This window comes from Myxocyprinus asiaticus, chromosome 8 (genome assembly GCF_019703515.2).
Source record: "Myxocyprinus asiaticus isolate MX2 ecotype Aquarium Trade chromosome 8, UBuf_Myxa_2, whole genome shotgun sequence".
In the NCBI taxonomy this organism is placed as follows: domain Eukaryota; kingdom Metazoa; phylum Chordata; class Actinopteri; order Cypriniformes; family Catostomidae; genus Myxocyprinus; species Myxocyprinus asiaticus.
Window position 1 is genome coordinate 47936063 of NC_059351.1, and position 23093 is coordinate 47959155.

General features: G+C 35.6%; 2 protein-coding genes across 3 annotated transcripts; one reads left to right on the top strand and one right to left on the bottom strand.

Moving 5' to 3' along the window:
- Positions 1-1039: 1039 nt before the first annotated feature.
- Positions 1040-6611, bottom strand: LOC127444689 (TBC domain-containing protein kinase-like protein). The gene is made up of 3 exons (XM_051704219.1): positions 6488-6611; positions 4832-5086; positions 1040-3069 (listed from the first exon to the last, which is right to left on the bottom strand). The coding sequence occupies exons 2-3, from the start codon at positions 5058-5060 to the stop codon at positions 2993-2995; spliced, it is 306 nt and encodes a 101-aa protein (XP_051560179.1). The 5' UTR covers positions 5061-5086; positions 6488-6611; the 3' UTR covers positions 1040-2992.
- LOC127444686 (aminoacyl tRNA synthase complex-interacting multifunctional protein 1-like) lies at positions 6593-22593 on the top strand. Of its 2 annotated transcripts, none has more exons than XM_051704216.1 (7): positions 6593-6713; positions 14466-14599; positions 14781-14894; positions 16510-16680; positions 19923-20125; positions 22004-22172; positions 22302-22593. In XM_051704216.1, coding segments are annotated over exons 1-7 (960 nt in total). In that variant the 5' UTR covers positions 6593-6711; the 3' UTR covers positions 22469-22593. The 2 variants fall into 2 exon arrangements, with proteins under 2 accessions (XP_051560176.1, XP_051560177.1); XM_051704217.1 differs by having other exon boundaries at positions 6633-6709.
- Positions 22594-23093: the final 500 nt, after the last annotated feature.

Sequence of the window (23093 nt, forward strand, 5' to 3'; positions counted from 1 at the left end):
TTTATGAAGGATATCGCATGTTGGGGACAAGTAAACACTCTACAGCCATCCTTAGCATCTATTCTCAACCTGGCCGGGAACTTCAGTGCAAAGTGACCCTCCATCGATGCAAAAGTTTCTTGAAGGAGTGTTATTCCACAAAACAGTCTCCAGCCGCTAGGTGGAACCAACATAAAAAGAAACAAAAAAGGCGCCTAGCTTCCTCAGATGGTCCAGTGAATGTTCAGTGAGCCAAGCTCACTTGGCTGCAACGTGAGAAACACACCATGACTTCCTCAGTCCATTGATTTTATGAAAGACATCGCTTGTTGTGGGCATGTAAATATTTTGCGGCCATCCTTAATGTCTGTTCTCAATTTGGCCGGGAACATCAGTGCAAAAGCGACCTTCCGTTGGTGTAAGAGTTTCTTGCATTCCTTGAATCGATCACGTTTCTCTCTTGTCAAATTTGCAAAGTCTGGAAACAAGAAAATGCTGTGGTTCTTCCAAGAAAGCCTTCCTTTACTCCTCACCTTGCGTAACACGAGATCTTTATCGGATGATCTCAGAAATTTGGCCTGAATTGATCAGGGCCTGTCTCCCTCAGCGGATCTCTGAGCTGGAACTCTGTGAGCTTGCTCGATTTCCAGCTTATGGCCTGTTATGTCGAGCAGACTCAGGAAGAGCTCTTCTAGGAATTTCACCATATCTCTGCCTTCTTCGTTCTCAGGAATTCCAACAATTCGGACGTTGTTTCGCCGGCTATGATTCTCAAAGTCTTCCAGTTTTTCCCAAACGCGTCCCAAATCTACTCTAGTTGCTAGTGGATTAGCAGCTAATTCCCTCACCGATGACTCCAGATAATCGATCCGTTTCTCGACGTCCCCCATTCTTGTAACCAACTCAGTGAATTCTGTCTCCATGGAAGTGATCGATCGACATATTACAGCAAGATCCTCCAAGTCTGCTATGACCTTTGCCAGCATCACCGACATGCTCGCCAGCTGACACTTAATCTCTCCCTTCGCACCATCCAAACTGAGTCCCTGGTCTGTGGCCCCGTCAGGGGTATCAGCTTGAGCACGTAAGTGTCTTTTAATGTCTCCAGAGCCTGATGATTTTGAATTCTTTGACATATTGACCTCACAGAACAGTTATGGAACAGGGTGTATCGAATCTCACCGGTTTATGTCACAAAAAGAATGAAAAACTAGCAAAGTGCGCAAAGTTCGCAAATGTGCACAGATCCCACATTTATTCAAATTCAATCTTTTATCTGATGTCACATTTATTCAAATTACATTTTTAACAGATATCACATTTATTCAAATTCAATATTTTAACTGATCTCACATTTTTTCAAATATAATCTTTTGACTGATGTCATATTCATTTAAATTAAAACTCAATCTTTTAACTGACATTTATTAAAATTCATATGGTATATTTTAAGGAATAATGGTTTATCTCGCATTACAAATGACATGGTAGTATTTAACGCCCTTAAAATTAATTAAAGTGACATTAGAATTCATAATGAGATGTCTAATTTAGAAAGCAGATGGCAGGAAAAAAAAGAAAAAAAAAAGAGTATAAATAAGTGGACTTAACTGTAAAATCAGTACTAAAGCACCAGTTATAGGTAATTTAAAACTACTGTACATTTCTGTGCATGATACTACATGAATTTTTTTGAGTGTAAAAGGCACTCCATTAAACTGCATTTTAATGTAAGACAATTTGAGGATAAACAGCTCGTCCATGCAAACAAGCCATTGGGTCAGTCTGACCCCCAAAATGCACAACAGACTCTGTGAATATCTCTAAATAGGGAGGAAATTGTTGATTTCCCAACAGCTCACATTCCTGTGGTCATCAACACTACAGAAGCAGTTTTTCTGGTATTAGTTTCAAGAGATTTAATGAATAAAAGCTCCTGTATGTCATTAAATAAATATAAACAAGTTAGAATTAAGTAAAGATTTGAATTTATAAATGAACAATTCAGGATTTGTAATATTCCCCATCACAGCCATATTCTGGAAGTGCTTTTATTTTAGATATGTAATAAAAATACAAATACAAATAAAATAAGGATGATCAAATAAATTACTTATAAATTATTCTAATCAGAGTGTACAGAATAAAGTATTCCTCTTTACCTTTTACTGGAAATAGTTTTGATGTTGAACTTGCTGTGCATGTTTCATATAAGTCACATCTTATAAACAGTAATTTCTTAGAAATTAGAAAAGCTTGTGGAAAGATCAGCATGATGAGAAACATGTTCCTCTGGAAAGTTCAGGGGGGGTTGTGTGAAATAATGCTAGATTTTCTAAGAACAACTGATTGGAAATAATGACTTGATGTTTTTGTTAGAAATGGAAGCGTTTCTTGTTTCAGTCATTTTTTTCTTGTCTTTAGTAATTACGGTGCTTGCAAGGAAACATTCTAGAGATATTTCTCAAACAATCAAGTCAGTGTTTGTTCTAAACCTCTGACCCTAAATATTACATTTGCACAATTAATTCAGTACAAACTGCTTAATGTACAAATGCCATGCCAACTATGTTTTGCAGATAAATTCAGCCTTAGATGTGCTATCTATTTTTGGTTTTAGTAAACTTAGTTTTTAAGAAATGTAAAATTAAATTTGGAAAATATTCGATGCTGAATTGTGAATGTGTGAATGAGTTCCACCTTCCCCAAATCATTTCCTCAATGTCACTACAAACGAACTTGTATGACATGGAAAACAAATGGAGTTATTTGATTCATTCGAACATGCTCTTCCATCCAAAAGGAAAGCTGTCCTGCAAAATCAATGTGTCTAATGCATATACAAGTAACTAAATGTAACTTAAGTTGTGAAGTGTTTAATGCTTTTTTAGTCATGTCTTATCATGCCTAAGGCACCGAACAAGTCAGTACTACCATCGGTGCCTCCTTATTAAAAAATGGGTGCATGAAGCCCCAGTTTGTGTTCTGTTTCTCGCTCTAAATCTTGAAAGGGTTACCCAACTGGTTTCCCCTGCTTCAGCAGATCCTTCAGACTTTTCTCATAGTGCTCAGCAACAATAACTAGCCGTTCTGCAAAATAACAAGACAAGTATACAGGTTAGAAACAGTTCCTTATGTATTAAACATGAGTCCATGCCAACTGCAATTTGTCAGCAGTATTAGGCTAACAATCTCAAATTTTATATGTAAATGATTTGATTTTTCTGAGAACAACTGATTGGAGTAACAAAATTCATGAATTGTTGACCTTATAACTGAATGTTTAGTATGTTTTAAGCTATTCAAATTTTTTCAAACTATCAGAATTTTCTCAGATCCCAAACAAAACTTGAGGGTTAAAAAGTTTGTGTATATTACACAAAATACGTCTAAATAGTGAACACTGAGTAGAAGAAAAATGATGAACCACCTGGACCTTTTCTGCTACAGGCATTGACAAGGATCAGTTTATTCAGTATTTGCAGTGATTTGCAAATGCCAGGTTTATTATGGCCAACAAGTAAAGATGTTCAAATTAGAGGTAGACCGATATATCGGTTTTACCGATAAATCTGTGCCGATAGTTGCTTTTTGGAACTATCGGTTACCTGCAAAAATCTATGGCGATAGTTGACCTTAGTATTTTTATTATTTTTCCTCTGTGTTCTATGGCCGGTACCAAAAGGTATCAAAATCTTTCATTATTGACAATCTTCATCCATATTTTATCCTCACTTCAATGCATATTTTGTTCTTTTCATTTTCTAATCAAGTTTTCCATATTGAAGCGAGGGCTTCATTTTAAAATAAAAGTCTCCAGTGTGTTTCGAGCTTGTTTATAGTTAAATGTTCAGCATTATGCACCAAATCTTAATTTTCTGAGGTTATTATTGGGATTTTGGTTGAACAATAACTGCATATAACTCCCTAATTACAGCTGGGATTTTATTCATTTTTGGGCTCTTTCAGCCTCTATGTCTTTGCATGTCATAGTAAGGAAAGACTAAAAAATATTTTAAAAACTATCGGCCGATTAATCGGTTATCTGGCTTTTCCACCGCCTTAGTTATCAGTAATGGAAAAATTCACAATCGGTCAACCTCTAGTTAAAATTGTTATTGACAAACATTCAATCACAATGAATAATAATAAAAAATAAAAACTGTCCTAAACATCACACTTATATACTATTTGCATCTGAATCAGAACAATCCCAAAAACATTTTTTGCTCCTTGAAGAGGAGAGCATCTTCAAATTGATTTTAATTTTCGCAGAAATACAAATTTCCCTCTAGCGAGAGGATTACCTTCAATGGAGTTAATTTCTTAAACATAAAAAGGAATTTATAACGCTAATAAATCTGAATAGCATTTCCCACCACAATTAAATGTCCTAAAGAACTAGAAACAAATCTTGTTTGATCGATCTCAAAGGGATGTCTTCTCAACGAGGAATCATGCATTATACAAAGAGCATTGTCTACGATAAATACTGGACTAACATAGCCATAAAGCAACCCAAGATAAAAAGAAACACTCTCACAGCTGGAATCTGCAGACAAATAATGTCAATAAATCACTGAGATAAACATCAATAGGATAAAAGAGGATAAAACTAAAAACAGAACCAACAGAACCAAATGTTGCATAATTAAAAAGATAAGGCACGGGACACATTTCAACCCCATAAACTGCAAAACAGCTTGGCATTACAACAGTGACATGCATTGGTTTAGTTCATGCATAGGTCATCCTTTTATTTCTCTTCCAGTAAAATAGACCAAAAGGGCAACTCAGCAACTAAATAGTGGGCATACATTTTGGGCATCTTTATGATTTTGAAGTCACTTACTGAAACACAACAGGCAATAAAGCACCAAAGCCATATCATGCTTCCCTCTGGTGATGTCCACATATTGGCACAGTCTGGGATGGGTGATAGTCTTGAGGATCTGGAAATGCCCCAGGATCTTGATGGAGTTGGAGGTGAGAGGAAGACCATTGCTCCCGCACACATCATGAGGAAGAGGAGAGGCGAAGAAGGTGAAGGCCCCCAGCTCAACATCTCTGAGGGGCTGCATGACTCGCCTAATGCTTAACAAACACACTGACACAAGAAAAGATTAAATAGACAGTTTTAAATGCATCCTTTCATATATCTCAGTTATTTCCCTCATGAAAATAAGAAAATAATTGTATTTGTGCACTACTATTGTCCTACTATTGCACTAATCGTCTTCTTTCTTCTTCTTCACACATATAAATACACACATATATATACATACATGTATGTATATATGTGTGTATTTATATGCGTGTGTGTGTGTGTATATATATATATACACACATTTTTAGATTGTGTGTGTGTGTGTGTGTATAAATATGTGTATATGTGTGTGTGTGTGTGTGTGTATATATATATATATATATATATATATATATATACACACACTACCGGTCAAAAGTTTTGAAACACTTGACTGAAATGTTTCTCATGATCTTAAAAATCTTTTGATCTGAAGGTGTATGCTTAAATGTTTGAAATTAGTTTTGTAGACAAAAATATAATTGTGCCAACATATTAATTTATTTCATTATAAAAATAAATTTTAATAAAAATAAAAAAAAACGTTTTTGAAATTGATGACTGGGACCAAATAATAAAGAAAAGCAGCCAATAAGTGCCCAACATAGATGGGAACTCCTTCAATACTGTTTAAAAAGCATCCCAGGGTGATACCTCAAGAAGTTGGTTGAGAAAATGTCAAGAGTACATGTCTGCAAATTCTAGGCAAAGGGTGACTACTTTGAAGATGCTAAAATATAACACAGTTCTGAATTATTTTGGATTTTGTTTAGTCACAACATAATTCCCATAGTTCCATTTATGTTATTCCATAGTTTTAATGATTTTACTATTATTCTAAAATGTGAAAATAAATTATAATAAAGAATGAGTAAGTGTTTCAAAACTTTTGACCGGTAGTGTGTGTATATATATATATATATATATATATATGTATATGTATATGTATATATGTGTATGTGTGTGTGTTTATATAAATGTATATATATAATTAAGAAATTAAGTCGATTTAATCACTTATTATTATCATTTGGTATGACTACAACAGTTCCGCCAGAATAAAATAGTTACTTCTTATTTTATAGTTAATATTTATTTATTTATTTATTTATTGTGATGTAGAACAATATTATGTTTAAAGGCTTTGTTTTATTTCAATTGTCCATTCTTGTTGTGATTTCTAAAATAAACTTAAATTAGGGAAAGCTATAATTAACGACAGTAAACTGTTTATCCAAAAATAAATATTTTATATATCCTATGGTCAGAGAGGATCATAAACTAAAACAGATATCAATTATAACAAAACAGTTTTTAAATGTACAACAAGTTTGTGCAGGCATTTATGAATGAATGCCGTACAATTACTGATGCTTGCTTCAAACTGTGAATTGCAAACTGAAAATCATAACAACAACATACCTGTTTAATAGAAATGGAACATTGCTCCATTTGATAACGACTCCATTAATAATTTCCCAGATATGCATGTGTGATTTTGATAGATCAGTAGACTCTTCCTGCGCCTGTAAACGGCTGAACCACACGTGACTGGGACGCCATCAGCGCGCGACACGGGTCAAACGTGAAGGGGTGCTGAGTGCGTGCGCTGCCTGTGCGTACAGAAAACAACCGATTGCATTTGTATGTAAGTTCTAGAGCACATATAGATATTTCCGTTCGGTAATATTGTTTGTTTGTGTATGTAATGGCTTAGAAATGTTGTTAAAGCAGTTGTAGAAGAGCCGTTATAGAGTTTTACACGAGCTGCGATAAGTGACAGTCAGCATTGTGTGTGTGTCCATATACAGATATTAATAGTGCCGTCAGTCACGATGCGTCTGTATCCGTCCCAGATCTGCTAAAGGAGCATATTGTGGCTGGATCTAACGTATAAATCTGCGTCAATTTATTTCTTACAGTTATTTACAATAATAGTGATTCAGTTGTTGTTATTTCTGCCCTTTTGCTGATTGTCTTCAAGGTGCACTCAGTAATTTTTTTGTGTTATAATGGACAGTTTCAGATGACTATTCACAGTCAGGCACGACTACTTTAATTCACGAGTGAAAGTGACAAACAACAGGACGGTTGCTGAGATTAAGCTAGTAGTATCCCCCATAAGGGGACCCTCTCCATGTAGAATAAAACAGCTTTTGTAAGGTTACTGATAAGGTAACTGAATCTTCATCTCATGTGAGTGCTCATGATTGTATACATATATTTCAAAATGATTATTCATTTCTTTAGGAGTAAAAATTTTTTTAATGAGGAAAAATTGCTAAGTGCACCTTTAAGTGAGTTTTTAAGTCTTTTGTTTTTAAAATTTCAGGTCATACAGGTTCTCTGCACCTGTCAGGGCCGTAGCTAGTGGGGTGAAAGGTGGTAATTATTCTAGGGGCCCATAGGTCCGGGGGGGCTCACAACAAATAATAAACAGTGTTTTTAAATAGGAAATGGGCCCAGAGCAATATAGAGTGAGGGGGCCCAGAATACCTTGCTATGGCCCTGGAACCTGTAGATCAGGGCTACCCAGCTTTGGAAAGGTCAGGGGCCGCAAAGCTGGATCCCTGTACCCTTGAGGGCCACACTCTTAATTTTTATGATTATACTGTATTTATATATATATATATATATATATATATATATATATATATATATATATATAAATAATTATAGAAGACAAATGATGATTATTTAGAAAAGATATCTTAGCTCTGTGGATGAGAGACAGATCAATATTTAAGTCCTTGGCTTTTTACTATAAATTTCCACTTTCACTTTCAGATGTGAAAGTGAAATGAAACAGGTGCCACATGTGGCTTTGAGATGTGAAAGTGGAGATTTAGAGTAAAAAAGGACTTAAATATGTATCTGTTTCTCACACACACCTATCATATAACTTCTGAAGACAGATTTAACCACTGGAGGCTTTTATGCTGCCTTTATGTACTTTTTGGAGCTTCAAAGTTCTGGTCACCATTCACTTGCATTGTATGGACCTACAGAGCAGAGATATTTTTCTAAAATTCTTTATTTGTGCTGCAGAAGAAAGAAAGTCACACATCTGGGGTGGCATGAGGGTGAGAAAATGAGAGAATTTTCATTTTTGGGTGAACTATCCTTTTTAGTAATTATTTTAAACATAAGGAGTGTAACAGATCGATTTTCTGATATAGATCGGTTCTGTTGTTGTCACTGTGATTGTCAGCTAAAAAACACCAAGACTGTTTTTTGCAGTGAAGTAGAGCACTAAAAAGCTTGCGTCTCAACGCCGTCACTGCAGGGAAAACTGTTGTTATTTTTTTTTCCTGCAAATACTGTTGTCATGATGAGTACACATCTCTGATGAGCTATTCAAGAGATTGGACAGATTTACGCCATGTTTAGTAACTCTCAAGTGAGATCGCATGTTGAGTAGCGCTGCTGTAGATGAACAAGTCATGTAAAAACAACATGCAAATCATACTTGCACATTTGGAAGGGCCTGAAAATCCTGAATAGATTTGCAGTGTGCATCACACGCTTTAAATTAGACTACACGTTGTTAGGTGTCTAATTTAGGTGTCATAGATGTCTTATTTATTTTCTTGCCTGAGTATATATTATTGAGGCCACATATGATATAAATGCTTTGATCTTGTTCTAATTTACTTCAATAGAATCCTGTTGCCTGAAACAGACCTCTTTTACAATTTATTGCACTAATGCAAGGAAATGTTGTAAGCAAAACAAAGTATCATAAATCTGTTTGTCCCACCCTTGTTACAGAGAGCATGTGGTGATAAAACACTCCGTTTTAGATTTCACCACCCTGTTTGTAATGCTGTAGCTCAGCTGTGGAAATGTATAACATGACAGCAATCTTAAAACTTGGCATGTTAAGTTGGTGTTAAAGGAAAGCCATTTTATGCTTTACACAATACCTATTCAGCAGACGTCATTTATTATTCCACTAATTTTTTGTTCCCAAAAGCAGTAAAATGGGTAAAGATTGAAAATATTCTTTGTTTTGGGTCCCAATGCAATTGTAATATTGGTGGCTGTTGCTGTTATATAAATTGTTATTAAATCAGTCCCAAGTATTGAATTAGTATAAGATTAATTCAGATGAATTAGTATTCCTTAAAGACTGACCCAATAGAATAGATTATACATTTAGAATGACAAGCTTAAAGGGATAGTTCACCCAAAAATTACGATTCTCTCTTTATTTACTCACCCTCATGCCGTCCCAGATGTGCATGACTTTCTGTCTTCTGCTGAACACAAATGAAGAATTTTAGAAAAATATTTCAACTTTGTTGGTCCATTTAATGCAAGTGAATGGTGACCTGAACTCATAAGGTCCAAAAAGCACATAAAGGCAGTATAAAAGTAATCCATACAACTTCAGTTGTTAAATCCATGTCTTCGTAAGGGCGATATGTGTGGGTGAGAAACAATATTTATGTCCTTTTTACTATAAATTCTCCTCCCTGCCCAGTAGGTGGCGATATGCACGAAAAATTTGAATCTCCAAAAACAAACGAAGAAGAACTCTTCAGAGAGCACTTAGGAGGGCTGGTGAAGGTGGACATTTATAGTACAAAAGGACTTAAATATTGATCTGTTTCTCACCTACGCCTATCATATCACTTCTGAAGACATGGATTTAACCACTGGAGTCTTATGGATTACTTTTATGCTGACTTGTGTGATTTTTGTAGCTTCAAAGTTCTGGACACCATTGACTTGCATCGTATGGACAAACAGCTGAGATATTCTTCTAAAAATCTTTGATTTCTGCAGAAGAAAATCACACATCTGAGATGGCATGAGTGCGAGTAAATGATGAGAGAACTTTCATTTTTAGGTGAACCATACTTTTAATGTGAAAGCAGTGATGACTTAGCTTTTTGGTAAGTGTTTTGGGTCCCAACTCCTCATTTCAGGGGTTATGCAAATGAAAACAGTCCTGTCATGGTGCTCATAAATTCTTACACCACAGGCCCATTTAAAGGAGTTCAAGAACTTCAAAAACAAGAGACTTTGATCCACGATATTATCAACTCCAGCTTTTTTGTGTTTCTAATTTCCTCATCCGAACGATTTTGTTTTCATCGCGAGCCAGCTGTTGTTTCCAGCACCACCCTGCTCTATGTGTTATGATGTGTTCTGCTCTTTTCCTTCGCCTTGTAAAAATTCCCTCAGTCCTTTTGTGTGCAGCGGATGAGTCGGAGCCAAATGTGTAATGTCAGTGTTCCTTTACCAGCTGTCTTTGGACTCAATGGAAATTTGCTGTTGTTTGATCCCGCCTGGAGCCAAAGAGGATTCCTCTATCACAAACAATTTTATAGCGGTGCTGGGGACAGGGAGGACAGTGATGACAGTGATGCAATTTCAGTACACACATTTAGACGGCATGTGGTTTGATTTCTTCCCCTTCCTTGTTTGGGAATTTTGTGTGATCAACTTGACCCAGAGATTGTCATTGGCATTCTGAAGTTTCCATAGACCGCTATCACTCCTGGTTACAAACAGTGTAAGGCCAATTCCACACTAATCCATTTTCCTTTGAAAACTCAGTTTTCTGTTTGCTTATATCATTGTTTTCCAAATTATGCAGTAATAGAGAGCATTTTCGAAAGTCTTCATTTTTGGAAGAGGAAACAAATGTTCCAGATGAGAAGTGCACACATAGCAAAATGTATGTGTTAATGTGTTTACACTTTGTTTTTATTTTTTGCTTTAAATTTGTTTAAATGTTTTTCTATTTACAGTTTAAATTGAATTAATACTTTTATTTCAATGAGAGGTTTAACAGCTGTGATTGATTGTCCATTGTTGCCACAGAAGCCGCAAATGTTTTGTTTGCAGAAAATTAGCCACCAATTATACACAAGTTAGCCCGGGTCATCCGGGAATTATTCACCTGCTGTATCGTAAATAGCAAGTGTTGGGAAATCCTGCTCAGTTGGCATACTGCTTTTTGCATACTGTGAGTAGCAGGGAAGTATGCATATTCAGGCGCAGGTAATATATCGGTTACCATAGTAATGACTTGAGCATCAGCATAACAGCAAGGGATATAAGACAGCAACTATCAATGAAAATAGAGGATGGAAAATGGGATATTTTGCCGCTGTTCATGTCTAACATGACATCTTGCTGTAATGCTGAACTCGCATGGCATATAAGAGATCAAAAGTGATGCACAGTCATTGAATGACGAAAATTCATTCTCGAATGATAAAAAAATATTTGAAATTAGAGGTCGACCGATTAATTGTTTTTACCAATTGCTAATGATCGACTGTTGATCTAATATGGATTAAAAATGTTTTAACATTTAATAAATCGATTTTAAAATCAATCAGTCGATTAATCAATTATCAGACTTTTCCATCACCTTATCGATATTGGCAAAATCCACTATCGGTCAGCCTCTACTTGAAATCTGATTTGATAGAAAAATTTGATTTTTATAGTAATTATTATTAGGGCTGTCAATTTCACACCTTAATTCAGTGTGATTAATTATATAAAAAATAACTGATAAAAAAAAAATAAATCAACACAATTAATCATGTCTCCAGGCAGTAATATGGAAAATACCTACCATTCGGAGCAGAATTTAAGCTTGAAGTACCACCTTTTTTCAGCAGCTATACAGACAACAAACCAGACGAGATCGCGTTCTTGCATTTAACAGCTAGACAGAGCAATACCGAAATGCAGGGATCTCGAGATGTGTTTTTCTAAGTTTCAAACTACGTTTAACTTAACACAGTAACATAAAAACGCTGTTTATGATGCAACGCAACCAAAGTAAGATGCTCTAAAAGTGTCTGTCTGACACGTATACATTGACGAGTCCTTAGAAAAGCCCTTATAATAAATGTATCTCTGACAGATTCAATTGCAAAATGGATTGCTGTGGTATGTAGGCCAATGATAGGCTTATATTTAGAAATATGGAAATAAACATCGTATTGCCTTCTAAGCCGCTCTTTCTGTTGTCTTATCAATGCTTTACTTGTCTGCAACAATAATGTAATGCATTTTAATCATTTTAATTATCATATTAATAAAATATATGTTAAATTTGTTTATTTAAATATTACTATAATTATTTAAGCATTATATATTGAATTATTATTTTTTGAGGGCCTTTCTTAGCACATATTTACAGTGCTGTGAAAAAGTATTTGCCCCCATCCTGATTTCTTCTGTTTTTGTTTGTCTCATACTAAATTGCTTCACAAATTCAAACAAAATCTAACATAAAACCAAGGCAATCTGAGTAAACACAAAATACAGTTTTTAAATGATCATTTAAAAACAAAAAGGGTATCCAATACAACTGGGCCTGTGTGAAAAAGTATTTGCCCCCTTAGTTACTAAATCCCCAAATCTAGGAAACTGCATTCATAATTAGGTTCAGCTGGACTAATACACCCAGGCCTGATTACTGTCAGCCCTGTTCAATCAAATCAACACTTAAATATAACTTTTTCAGCAGCATAAATTTGGCTAAAAGGTCTCACCCAGTAGCACACTATGCCAAGGTCGAAAGAAATTCCAGAAATGATGAGGAAAAAGGTGATTGAAATACATCAGTCTGGGAAGGGTTACGAAGCTATTTCAAAGGCTCTTGGATTCCAAAGCACCACCGTGAGAGCCATTATCTCCAAATGGAAAAAACATGGCACAGTAGTGAACCTTCCCAGAAGTGGCCAACCTTCCAAAATTCCTCCAAGAAGAACACAGCGACGACTCATTCAGGAAGTCACAAAAAAGCCAAGGACAACATCCAAGGAACTGCAGGCCACTCTCGCATCAATAAAGGTCACTGTTCATGACTAAACTATCAGAAAGACACTGGCCAAAAATGCCATCCATGGAAGAGTGGCGAGGCAAAAACCAAGGCTAACCCAGAAGAACATTAAGGCTCATCTGAATTTTGCCAAAATACACCTTGATGATCCTCAAACCTTTTGGGAGAATGTTCTGTGGACTGGTGAGTTGAAAGTGGAACTGTTTGGAAGTCAGGTTTCCCGTTACATCTGGCGTAAATCAAACACAGAATTCCACATAAAGAACATCATAACTATGATCAAGCATGGTGGTGGTAATGTGATGGTGTTCAGGGCCAGGGTGACTTGCAATAATTGAGGGAAACCAGAAAATCTTAAAGGAGAATGTCCGGTCATCAGTCCGTGAGTTGAAGCTCAAGCACAACTGGATTATGCAGCAAGACAATCATCCAAAGCATAGGAGCAAGTCTACCTCTGAATGGCTCAAAGAAGCTAAATTAAAGATTTGGAATGGCCTAGACCAAGTCCTGACTTGGAACCTGATTGAGATGCTGTGGCAGGACCTTAAACGGGCAGTTCTGCAAAGAAGAGTGAGCCAATTCCACCACAGCGTTGTGGAGACTGATCTCCAGTTATCGGAAGCGTTTGGTTGCTGCTAAAGGTGGCACAACCAGCTATTAGGTTTGATGTTTTTCACATGGGTAATATAGGTGTTGGATAACCTTATTGCTTCAATAAAATATATATATATATATATATATATATATATTTGAAAACTGTATTTTTTATTTACTCGGGTTGCCTTTGTTTTATGTTATATCTCGTTTGAAGATCTAACACAATTTAGTATGGACAAACCCGCAAAAATAGAAGAAATCAGGAAGGAGCAAATACTTTTTCACAGCACTGTATATATGAGAATAATTGTGATTAATTCAGTTAATTAATCAGCATATCATGTAATTCAATTGATAAAAAAAAATAATTATTGATTGGCAGCCCTAATAATTATATAATTTTCATATCATAATATAATACTAATAAATAATCTTTAATATTTTTAAAATCTGAGTTTGTAAACATCAAATTTCATGTTGTTTTTTTGCCGTTCAGGCTGCTAAAAAAATATATTTTTTTGCTGCCTGTCTGAAGAAGTCTAAATGTACTAAAGTGACAATCAAAAACACGTTTTGCTGTTTCTACGATTGAGATTAGAATGAAGGATTTATACTTTGATGAGGTTTTCACATGTTGTTTGGCATTCAGACGATCTGTTTTTGGAGCATCTGGCCTGGTGTCAGACGTTTCATTGTAATTCCCCTCCATGGAAGTGGATAAGGACAGAAACTTGGCTACAACTCGGTACAAATTTCAAATTAAAGAACCGTATACAGCTTGCCAAAGATCTCATGTTTACATGCGTCAGAAATCTAAAAGATCTAATTTAAAGAGGTCGTGCCCTTTTGATGCTTAAGCGCTATATATGTTTTCCCAGATAGGGATTGGGTGTCCTTATGGGTCCTCTTTCCTTTTTTTGCAGATGTTTATGAGTGACTAAGAGTTCCTGTGGTGTTTGATCTCTGTCTTGGCTTGTTTTTCAGGTTCCTGGTACGATCCCTGTTCAAGATGTCAGGCCACACACCCTCACTCCTAAGACTGGAACAGAAGGCTGCGGAGGCTGATCAGATCATTGAGTACCTCAAACAGCAAATCCAGCTGCTGAAGGAGAAAGCCAGTGAGTGGGAGATCTGGAAGAGCAAAGTGTACCATGTGCTACCCACAAACTGGGTTACATAATCAGTAGAACTGTTTTTATGACGGGGCAATATTTGTCCACTCGAATTGATTTTTAATAATCACAGTAAATGGTTAACTTGTAAATGAATTTTCCTTGATGAATATGTTTTTTGGTGTAGTTGTGCAAGCCACCGTTAGAGAAGAGAAGAAGCTTCTGGTGGAGAATGCCAAACTCAAGAAGGACGTTGAGGAACTGAAGAGACAAATTCTGGAAATGGAAAGGAAGAGAGGAGGTATATCACCATCCACAGGGAATCTTGAACCAATAAAGTGCAATCACAGATGATTTGGTTCTTCAGCCTGGGAAGATCAATCGCTTCTCTGAACAGGAAAGCCTGTCATTATGTCTAAAAAAAATTGTGCTCTGCATCAAATTGTTGAGTTATGCCGATAAAAACACATTAAATACACTAGCACCAATCCATCAAATGTTGTTTCCAGAATTTTGTGTTGAAATCACTTGCATCTGTGTTGATGCAGTGCCTTTGCAGGAGTGCAGGTGTTGAAGTCAACATCAAAATTGAGCACGTTTACTTCCTTATTGCATGTTCGTGGTCTTATTGTGCACAATTCATCAGTGCACATATTCCAAATGAAAAAATTGGCTTTGTAATCTTTTATCAAAATGGAATAACTTGTTCCGACTCAAAACCGATATACCTTTTCACCTGACATCACAAATTCCTCTTAATTTCTCAACCACTCCCCTCCAGCTACGTCACAAGGAGACTTTTCGCAATCCAAGTCCCACCCTCCATTTTTTTATTCATTGAATGTACTGTTTCACCTGGAAATACATCAGTTGCGAACAGGATTTCATGTTGACCATAAACAACTCCACGTTGTATTTATTACTTTATCATTGAGCAGTTTAGTTTGTAGTCCTAAAACCTGGAAGAAATTTGCTTTTTTTAAGGCATGGGTTCTAAAGGTAGACTGATATATATCGGTTTTACCGATTAACCTTCGTCGATATTTACTTTTTGCAGCTATCGGTTATCCTCAAAACCGATAGTTGCCGATTTAAATATTTTTTAATTATTATTTTACCCTTTTTTATTATATTACCCTTAATCTGGTGAATATATATATATAGGCTATAAAAACCTTAATTTGTTTAATAGTTAACTGTAGAGCATTGTTACTAAGCCAAGTCTCAGTAATTTCAAAATAAGAGTCCCTGTTGCATTTCGGGCTTGTTAATTGTTAAAAGTCCTGCTCTATGCACCAAATATTATTTTTTTGCCTGATTATTATTGGGATTTTGGTTAAACAATAAACTGCATCATGGATTTTATTCATTTTGGACTGTTTTTGCCTCTGTGCCTGTCATAGTAAGGAAAGACTAAGATTTATTTTCTACATTCTATAAATCAATTTTAAAAACTATCGGCCGAATAATCAGTTATCAGCCTTTTCCATCACCTTAGTTATCTGTATCGGCAAGATCCACTATCGGTCTACCTCTGTGGGTTTCCCTAGGAATTTCCAATGAATTTGTTTAAAAAGTGCTTTTTGATTTATGAGTCATATAACATTTGTGCTTAGTGTATGATTGTCAATGAACCGTTGTTGTCCTTATGTAGCAGCATGTTAGCTGAAGTTGCTTCTAGTAATGTTTACCACAGACCTTATTTAACTCATTAATCCAAAACCACTATTCTTAAAAAAAAAAAAAAAAAACATCAGCAATTCCAGAGGGAACCCATTGTAAATTAGCCTCCCGTGTTGGTCTACAAACTGATAAAATGAACAGCTCTGTTAGACAAATAAAATTAGCATTTACAATTGACAAAGTCATATTTCTGCTGATAACAACGTAAAACAATGGAATTTGTTTATTGTCAGTGAAAGAGGTGCCAATGCCTTCAACGGAGACCAGCGTCCACTGTGTGTCTAAATCGACAGTCCCGGAGCCACCTGCCCAAGCAGCCCCTCCTGCCCCTGCTGCTCCAGCCACTAAAACCACTCCAGCCAAAGACAATGATGCCACCAAAAAAATGAAAGCTGAGAAAAAGGGTAATCTTACTCGCTTGGACTATTAGTATGACTTTGTTTTGTTTTTTGCAATATAGTCCTTTATAACAGTTCTCATATATGCATTGGCAAAGTTTCCAGATATTTCTGTTTATTCATTTGTATTGGAGTCCAAAGCGTTTTGGTTTAGAAGGTCCGAAAAGTTCTGTCTGTCCAACAGCACCAATTGAACTTGCCTAACATAGAGCTTCTTTTTGAATTAGCAGAAAGCATAGTACTTTGGTAAATCTACTCCCATTCACAAATATTTAATTTGCTATATTTGTAAAGGGTAAAACTTAAAGGAAAAACTTAAACAGTTTAAGGTTAAAGTAAGTTAAGCTGTATTGATGGCATACTGCCAAATTGCCACATTAAAATATTTTTGACTTGACCCTCAGTTTGTAGAAATCAGCAAAAATCCCATTTATAGTAATGCACTTATAATGGAAGTCTGGGGGGAAGGCATTGCACTAAAATAAATGTTTAAATCTACACTTTCCGAAAGTCTAGCCACTATATAGACTAGTTCGCAATCGCATAATAACCTTGTCTGTGCAAAGCTATATCCAATTTGTCATCTCCTGTCATGACTATGTAAAGCCAGAAAACCCTGTAATTTTCACATGATATGCAATCAAAGATACAAGGAAACCAGAAAGAGATGATCTTTATTTGTATTAGATGTGGCACATATCTTTAATAGAAGTGGATAAATCTTAATGATCAAATGTCAAAAGTGAATTCAAGTCTAACCCAACGAATCTGAAGGTGAACCACATTTGTAGATGCCACTTTCGTCTGCAGAGTGTTGTATTTCTTGGTGTTCCTGCCCTAAACAATAGAGCAGTTGATATGAATTGGTTTGCCTTTCATGGTTATTTATTATGAAAATGATTGGCATTTTTATTGACTCGGGTCCTTTCAACTTAGGAAAGCTCTGTTCTGTGTACAGATTGCAGATCATTTTATTATTTATCATTTATTATTTATGCCGCTAGTTTTGAGGTAAAACAAGTTTCTTTGACATTCCTGTGGGCCAGATGTCAAACTCATAATTCTCTTCTCCATCAGTGTTGATGAATGATGTGTTTTGGTGAAGCTGAGAGCCTCTCTTGCACCTGTTGTTCATTCACATCTTATTTCTTGGCAGTTCAGTTTGACTTCTCACATATAGGAAGGCACTAAGGAATCTTGGCGCATTCAGACTTGAAATTAGCGCTGAAAATTAATCGAATTAAAATGTAAATCCTGATATGGCCTTTTGCGATTTATTAAATCACAAACATCCTTCCAACAGCTCTTAGACTGTGCACAAATGTGAGATTTTTCAAGACTTGCAGGGTGAAGTGTTGGTCCGAGAAAGTCCCCTACCCCTCAATTCCCACAACGGTGATAAAGTCGCAGTATTTTCAAATGACCTGAAGTGAATAGAAACAAACAAGCTTACGGAAGCCATTGTTGGCTGAATCCTTTAGCACTTTTGGGAAAAGCTCGGAAACAGAGTTTGACAGATCAGCATAATTTCCACTTGTGAACTTTTTGAAGAATCCCAACAAGTCCTTGGTGAGCATTATCCAAACTCTAAAAATATCTTTCAAAGAGTTGCGTTAAAAACACTTCACAAACTGAAAGCACATTTCCTCCGGTTGGACGTGTAATGTAATAAAACTCCAGAATGACACAAAGTGTACTGTGGTTGGTACAATGATTCTGTAAACATGCTTTTTTCACAGACATTTATGGAGTGCTAGATGATGATCCATAACTTTCGCAATTACAACCATCTTTGGAGTCGCAAACATGAAAAATATCTGTACAAAATAAATTCACATTATCAGCAAGAGTGAATTGCGCTGTGCCCATATAATCAGATATTGATATATTGCGAATTTTTGTCTTGTGATGTTTGCATTGATAATTTCAATCCATGTGTTTGTTTATTTATTTTTTCGATAAACTTAAACTCTGAGATTTTGCAAATAATGCATTTCCGAGTGTGGTCAGAGTGAACTGGACAAGATTGAAATCCCGAAGGTTCACTTTCTCTCAGGACGCGATGTCTCTGGTGTGTTTGGCATAGTTTAATTCGTGATCCAGTTATGATATTGTGATGCGTCATAATGTATTTAAGCAAGTCATACGTATTGTCAGGTATCCTAGCTCAGTGGTTTTCAAACTTTTTAATGCCAAGGAAAATATATAATCCCCTTCTAAAATATATAACGGTTGTATATATTTTTGTGTATAAAGACTTTTAAAAAAGGCTTTTAATTGTGATATTATGAAGACAGTTTAAATAATTAGCTTATTATATTGTGATTGAAAATACAAAAACATAAAGCATGTTGAACATGAATTTGTAATGTTCTATCAAAATGTAAAATGAGAGTTTTATTTAGAACTGCAAAAAGAGAAGTACAAAATAACATTTTCTCCCCGCGCATAAATCGACATGTAAAAAATCATTGTGACTCTCTTAAAATGTTGGCCTGTCATGTGTTCAACAGAGCCAATCCATGTTCAAGGAAGTTATTAATTGTTAGAACAATAAAATAACTTTTGTATCTTTTTGTAAGTTTTAAAGCATAATTCCAAAGCAAAACAGTGATCTAATGAAAAAAACAATTATGTACATTGTGGCAAAGTTGCGGTATAGGCTTATATTATATATATATTCTTTTTTTTGTGTTTGTGTGTTAAAATCAGTATTGTATCGAACAAAAAATTGTGTAATGTTAATCATATAAACCTGTATAGAAACATTTAGATTAAACTAAACAAAAGTATACTTTTTTTTTACATTTATGAATACTTTTATTCTTTCTCTAAATTGTCCACGGACCTCCTAGCACTCCCTCGCAGCACCCTAGGGGTCCCCAGACCCCCGTTTGAAACCCCTTGCCCTAGCTGAATTTACACTATTTGATCATTGTGTAATGAATTACTGCTGCCATGATCACTAGAAAATGTACACAAACATCTCTTTAACGCAGAATTACCACTTGCTTTCCATGGGCGATAAGTGCTGAATTTTGTGAAACAAGCACAAAGTATAATCAGTGTAATTTATGTCAAAAGGAGGCATGTTCATGCTGAAGTACGATTATTTGCGCTGAAGTGCAATTTAAATACTGGTTTGTGGTTCGTTCGTGATTAAGATGCGGGTTTTTGCACTAAGATACCGAAAATGTCACATTTTGTTAGTGAATTCTCCTCTCTGTTCCGAAACGCATTTGATCCAGGTGAGAAGAAGGAGAAGGCAGCATCCCCCCCTCAGGAGGAGGCAAAAGTGGATGTGTCTCGGTTGGATCTGCGAGTGGGCCGCATCATCAGTGCCGAGAAACACCCTGATGCCGACTCTCTTTACGTTGAGCAGGTGGATGTTGGGGAAGCGGCTCCACGCACCGTTGTCAGTGGTCTGGTAAAACACATCCCTCTGGAGCAGGTACTTAACCCTCGACCCCCTGACAAAACACCTGTGTTTACCATTGAGCCAAGTTTTGGAAAGTTTTGCTTTATGTACTGCAACAAATCAATTGTAGCTGCAATTCAGTTATTTATAAGGCATGTAAAGGCCAACATGGCTAATTTTATTTAAGGGATGATGTACAGTCAGCCAGTTGTTTTCGTAAAATAAACCCAGACAGGGTTCGATCAGGATCAGGTCTTCGATCACCCTGAAGGGGTTTATTTTGCGATAACAACCGGCTGACTGTACATTATCCAGCTTATTACACAGCTACTAACCAAATAAATAAATAAATTGACATAAAATATTAATTTGCATTGAAATTATGAAATTGTGTAATTATGCGAGAAATTAATTGCTGAACAGCTGAAATCCACCACCGGTTTGCGTTTGAGTTCTGTTGGTGTTTATTTTGTGAAAATGACCATGTGATTCCTCCTCATCCTGCCTATTATGAGACTACTTGCCAAATAAACCAATAAATGGACATGAAACATTAATTTAAGTTGTAATTATTTTATTAACTTGTAGAGATTGCACAGTGATCGGAGAAACAAGACAAGATGACTCGCAATACTCAGATGTCCGGTCTATTACGTCATAATCCCCAGAAGTGCGGTTGTTACTCAAAGATATCAGACCACTAGATGGTGCCATTGACCAATCAGAATAGAGGATTCCAGAGAGCTGTGTAATAAATCACGTTAATAGTATAAAATGGCTTATGTTTGAATAACCAAGTGGTAATGCTTGATTTCATTTGATTATTTACTTCTTTTTTTTATTTTTTATTATTGATCAACGTAAACCAAAAGATATGATTATTCGTAACCGCATTGCATAATTTAATGCTTGAGTTAAACTAATATTTAAACAGATCGTTCCGACTCTGATTTCTGATTGGATGAGCCACCAGTTGTTAAATAGTCAATTAATGTACACTTTTGACCGCACAGCAGTTGAATTATATATCAGTGCAGCAAGTTGTGTTGTTACTCGGCAATTGTAAACAGCTAAACATTTTTACTTTTATATTATTGAATAAAAATCAACATGTAATGCTGTAAAAGAGCAATCTTTGTTTGCCAGATATATGAATGCAATTCTTGTTGATTAGGTGTTATGTGTCAGAATATTTTGAAGGGGGATATTTCACTTTTACTGTTTCATATAAAACATCTGTACTACCACAGCTCATGGAGCTCCATAAACCTGCTCCATATAGAATTCACTACATAGTCTTGCGTTTTATTTTCCAGGACACTGAGTTTACGATTTGTTTAGGGAATTCCTAGAAGTTTGGCCATATTCTTCATTGCACCTATAAAAAGTCTCTGTTTCCTTCATGCATTTAATCATTTTGGGTTTCCCCTTCTGGTTATGACTAAATTACAGTTGATTTAAGTGCATTTATAGAGTTGAATTAATGATGAATGTCTAAAGTTAATTTTGTTTTTAAAGAATGTGAATGAGATGAAAGTATGAGTTTATTATTATTATTTTTAATGCATTTTGTTTTATCTTGGTGTCTGTTTTGTCCTGCTTCCCTTTTGTTCCTTTTCATAAAAATGAATAATCCAGTTAAGTTGACCAACTGTTTTATATAGTACAAGATGTTGTTTGTTGAAAAAATAATGTGCAACTTTTTGTTTTGTTCTGGATTAGACACACTTGGGAAAGAGTCTTTTCTGAGTGGGTTCTCATTTTCCAGTGTCATAACTAATATATGTTATTTTTAGAATAGTGTTTAACTGCTAAGAGCCTGACCAAAAAGAAGATTTCTGTAAAATGCTGTACCAATCTGTAAGCAGAGTCACGATGAAGCTGTCTCACGTTTAATTCCTCGATCTTTAGATGCAGAACCGTATGGCTGTGCTCCTGTGCAACCTGAAGCCTGCTAAAATGAGAGGCGTGGTGTCCCAGGCCATGGTCATGTGTGCCAGCTCTCCAGAGAAGGTCGAGATCCTGGATCCCCCCAGTGGAGCTGTGCCTGGAGACAGAATTTCCTGTCAGGGCTTCCCAGGTAACATTCAGATTTATACACCAAAATACTGTCACTATTTTGTCCGTCCTTTAAAGCTCTTGGAAAGTGTGTTTGGGGCAAAACTAATCAGTACTGCACTCTATTCGCCTCTTTGTTCTGATGGCCTAGGTGAGCCCGATAAAGAGTTGAACCCTAAGAAGAAAGTGTGGGAGCAGGTCCAGCCGGATTTGCGCACTGATGGCCAATGTGTGGCCACTTACAAGGGAGCTGCCTTTGAGGTTAATGACAAAGGGGTGTGCAAAGCTCAGACAATGAGTAACAGTGGAATTAAATAGAAACTCCTTGCAAACACCAGATGTTCGGCAAGAAGGGCTTCTATGAGAAGGGCTTATTTCTAAACCTCTGTAACTCTGCTGATGAAAGGGAAAATGTTTAAGATTAATAAAATATTTGAATACTGTTCCTTGAATGTCTCTTTATATGACACTTACCGAAGTATTGGTTTTCATTTTTTATTTTTATTTTGTAGAAACTGGAAAACTTGAAAAAACTGCACTATAGTAATGCTCAAAGCAAATGAAAGTACTTTGCTAAATAAAGTACTGTAAATACAATTTAAATTAGTTTCTTGAAAATGTTGAATTTGATTCAGTTTATTTCAGTAATGCTATTCTAAATAATCTACAGTACTTCACATTGGCCGTTATAACTTTTTTGCAATTAAATAATATAGATTTTAGCATATTGTTACATTTAATTGAAAACAACAACAATGTTTTTTATTACGTTTTAATACATTTTTTAAATAATATTCCTATAATCTGCAGTACTTGACATTGGACAATATAATTTATCTGCAATTAAATAGCAATACAGACTTTTGCATAAATTTACATTTATGTTTAATTGAAAACAAATTTAAATCTTTATTTTTTAAATACATTTTAATAATTTTATTTA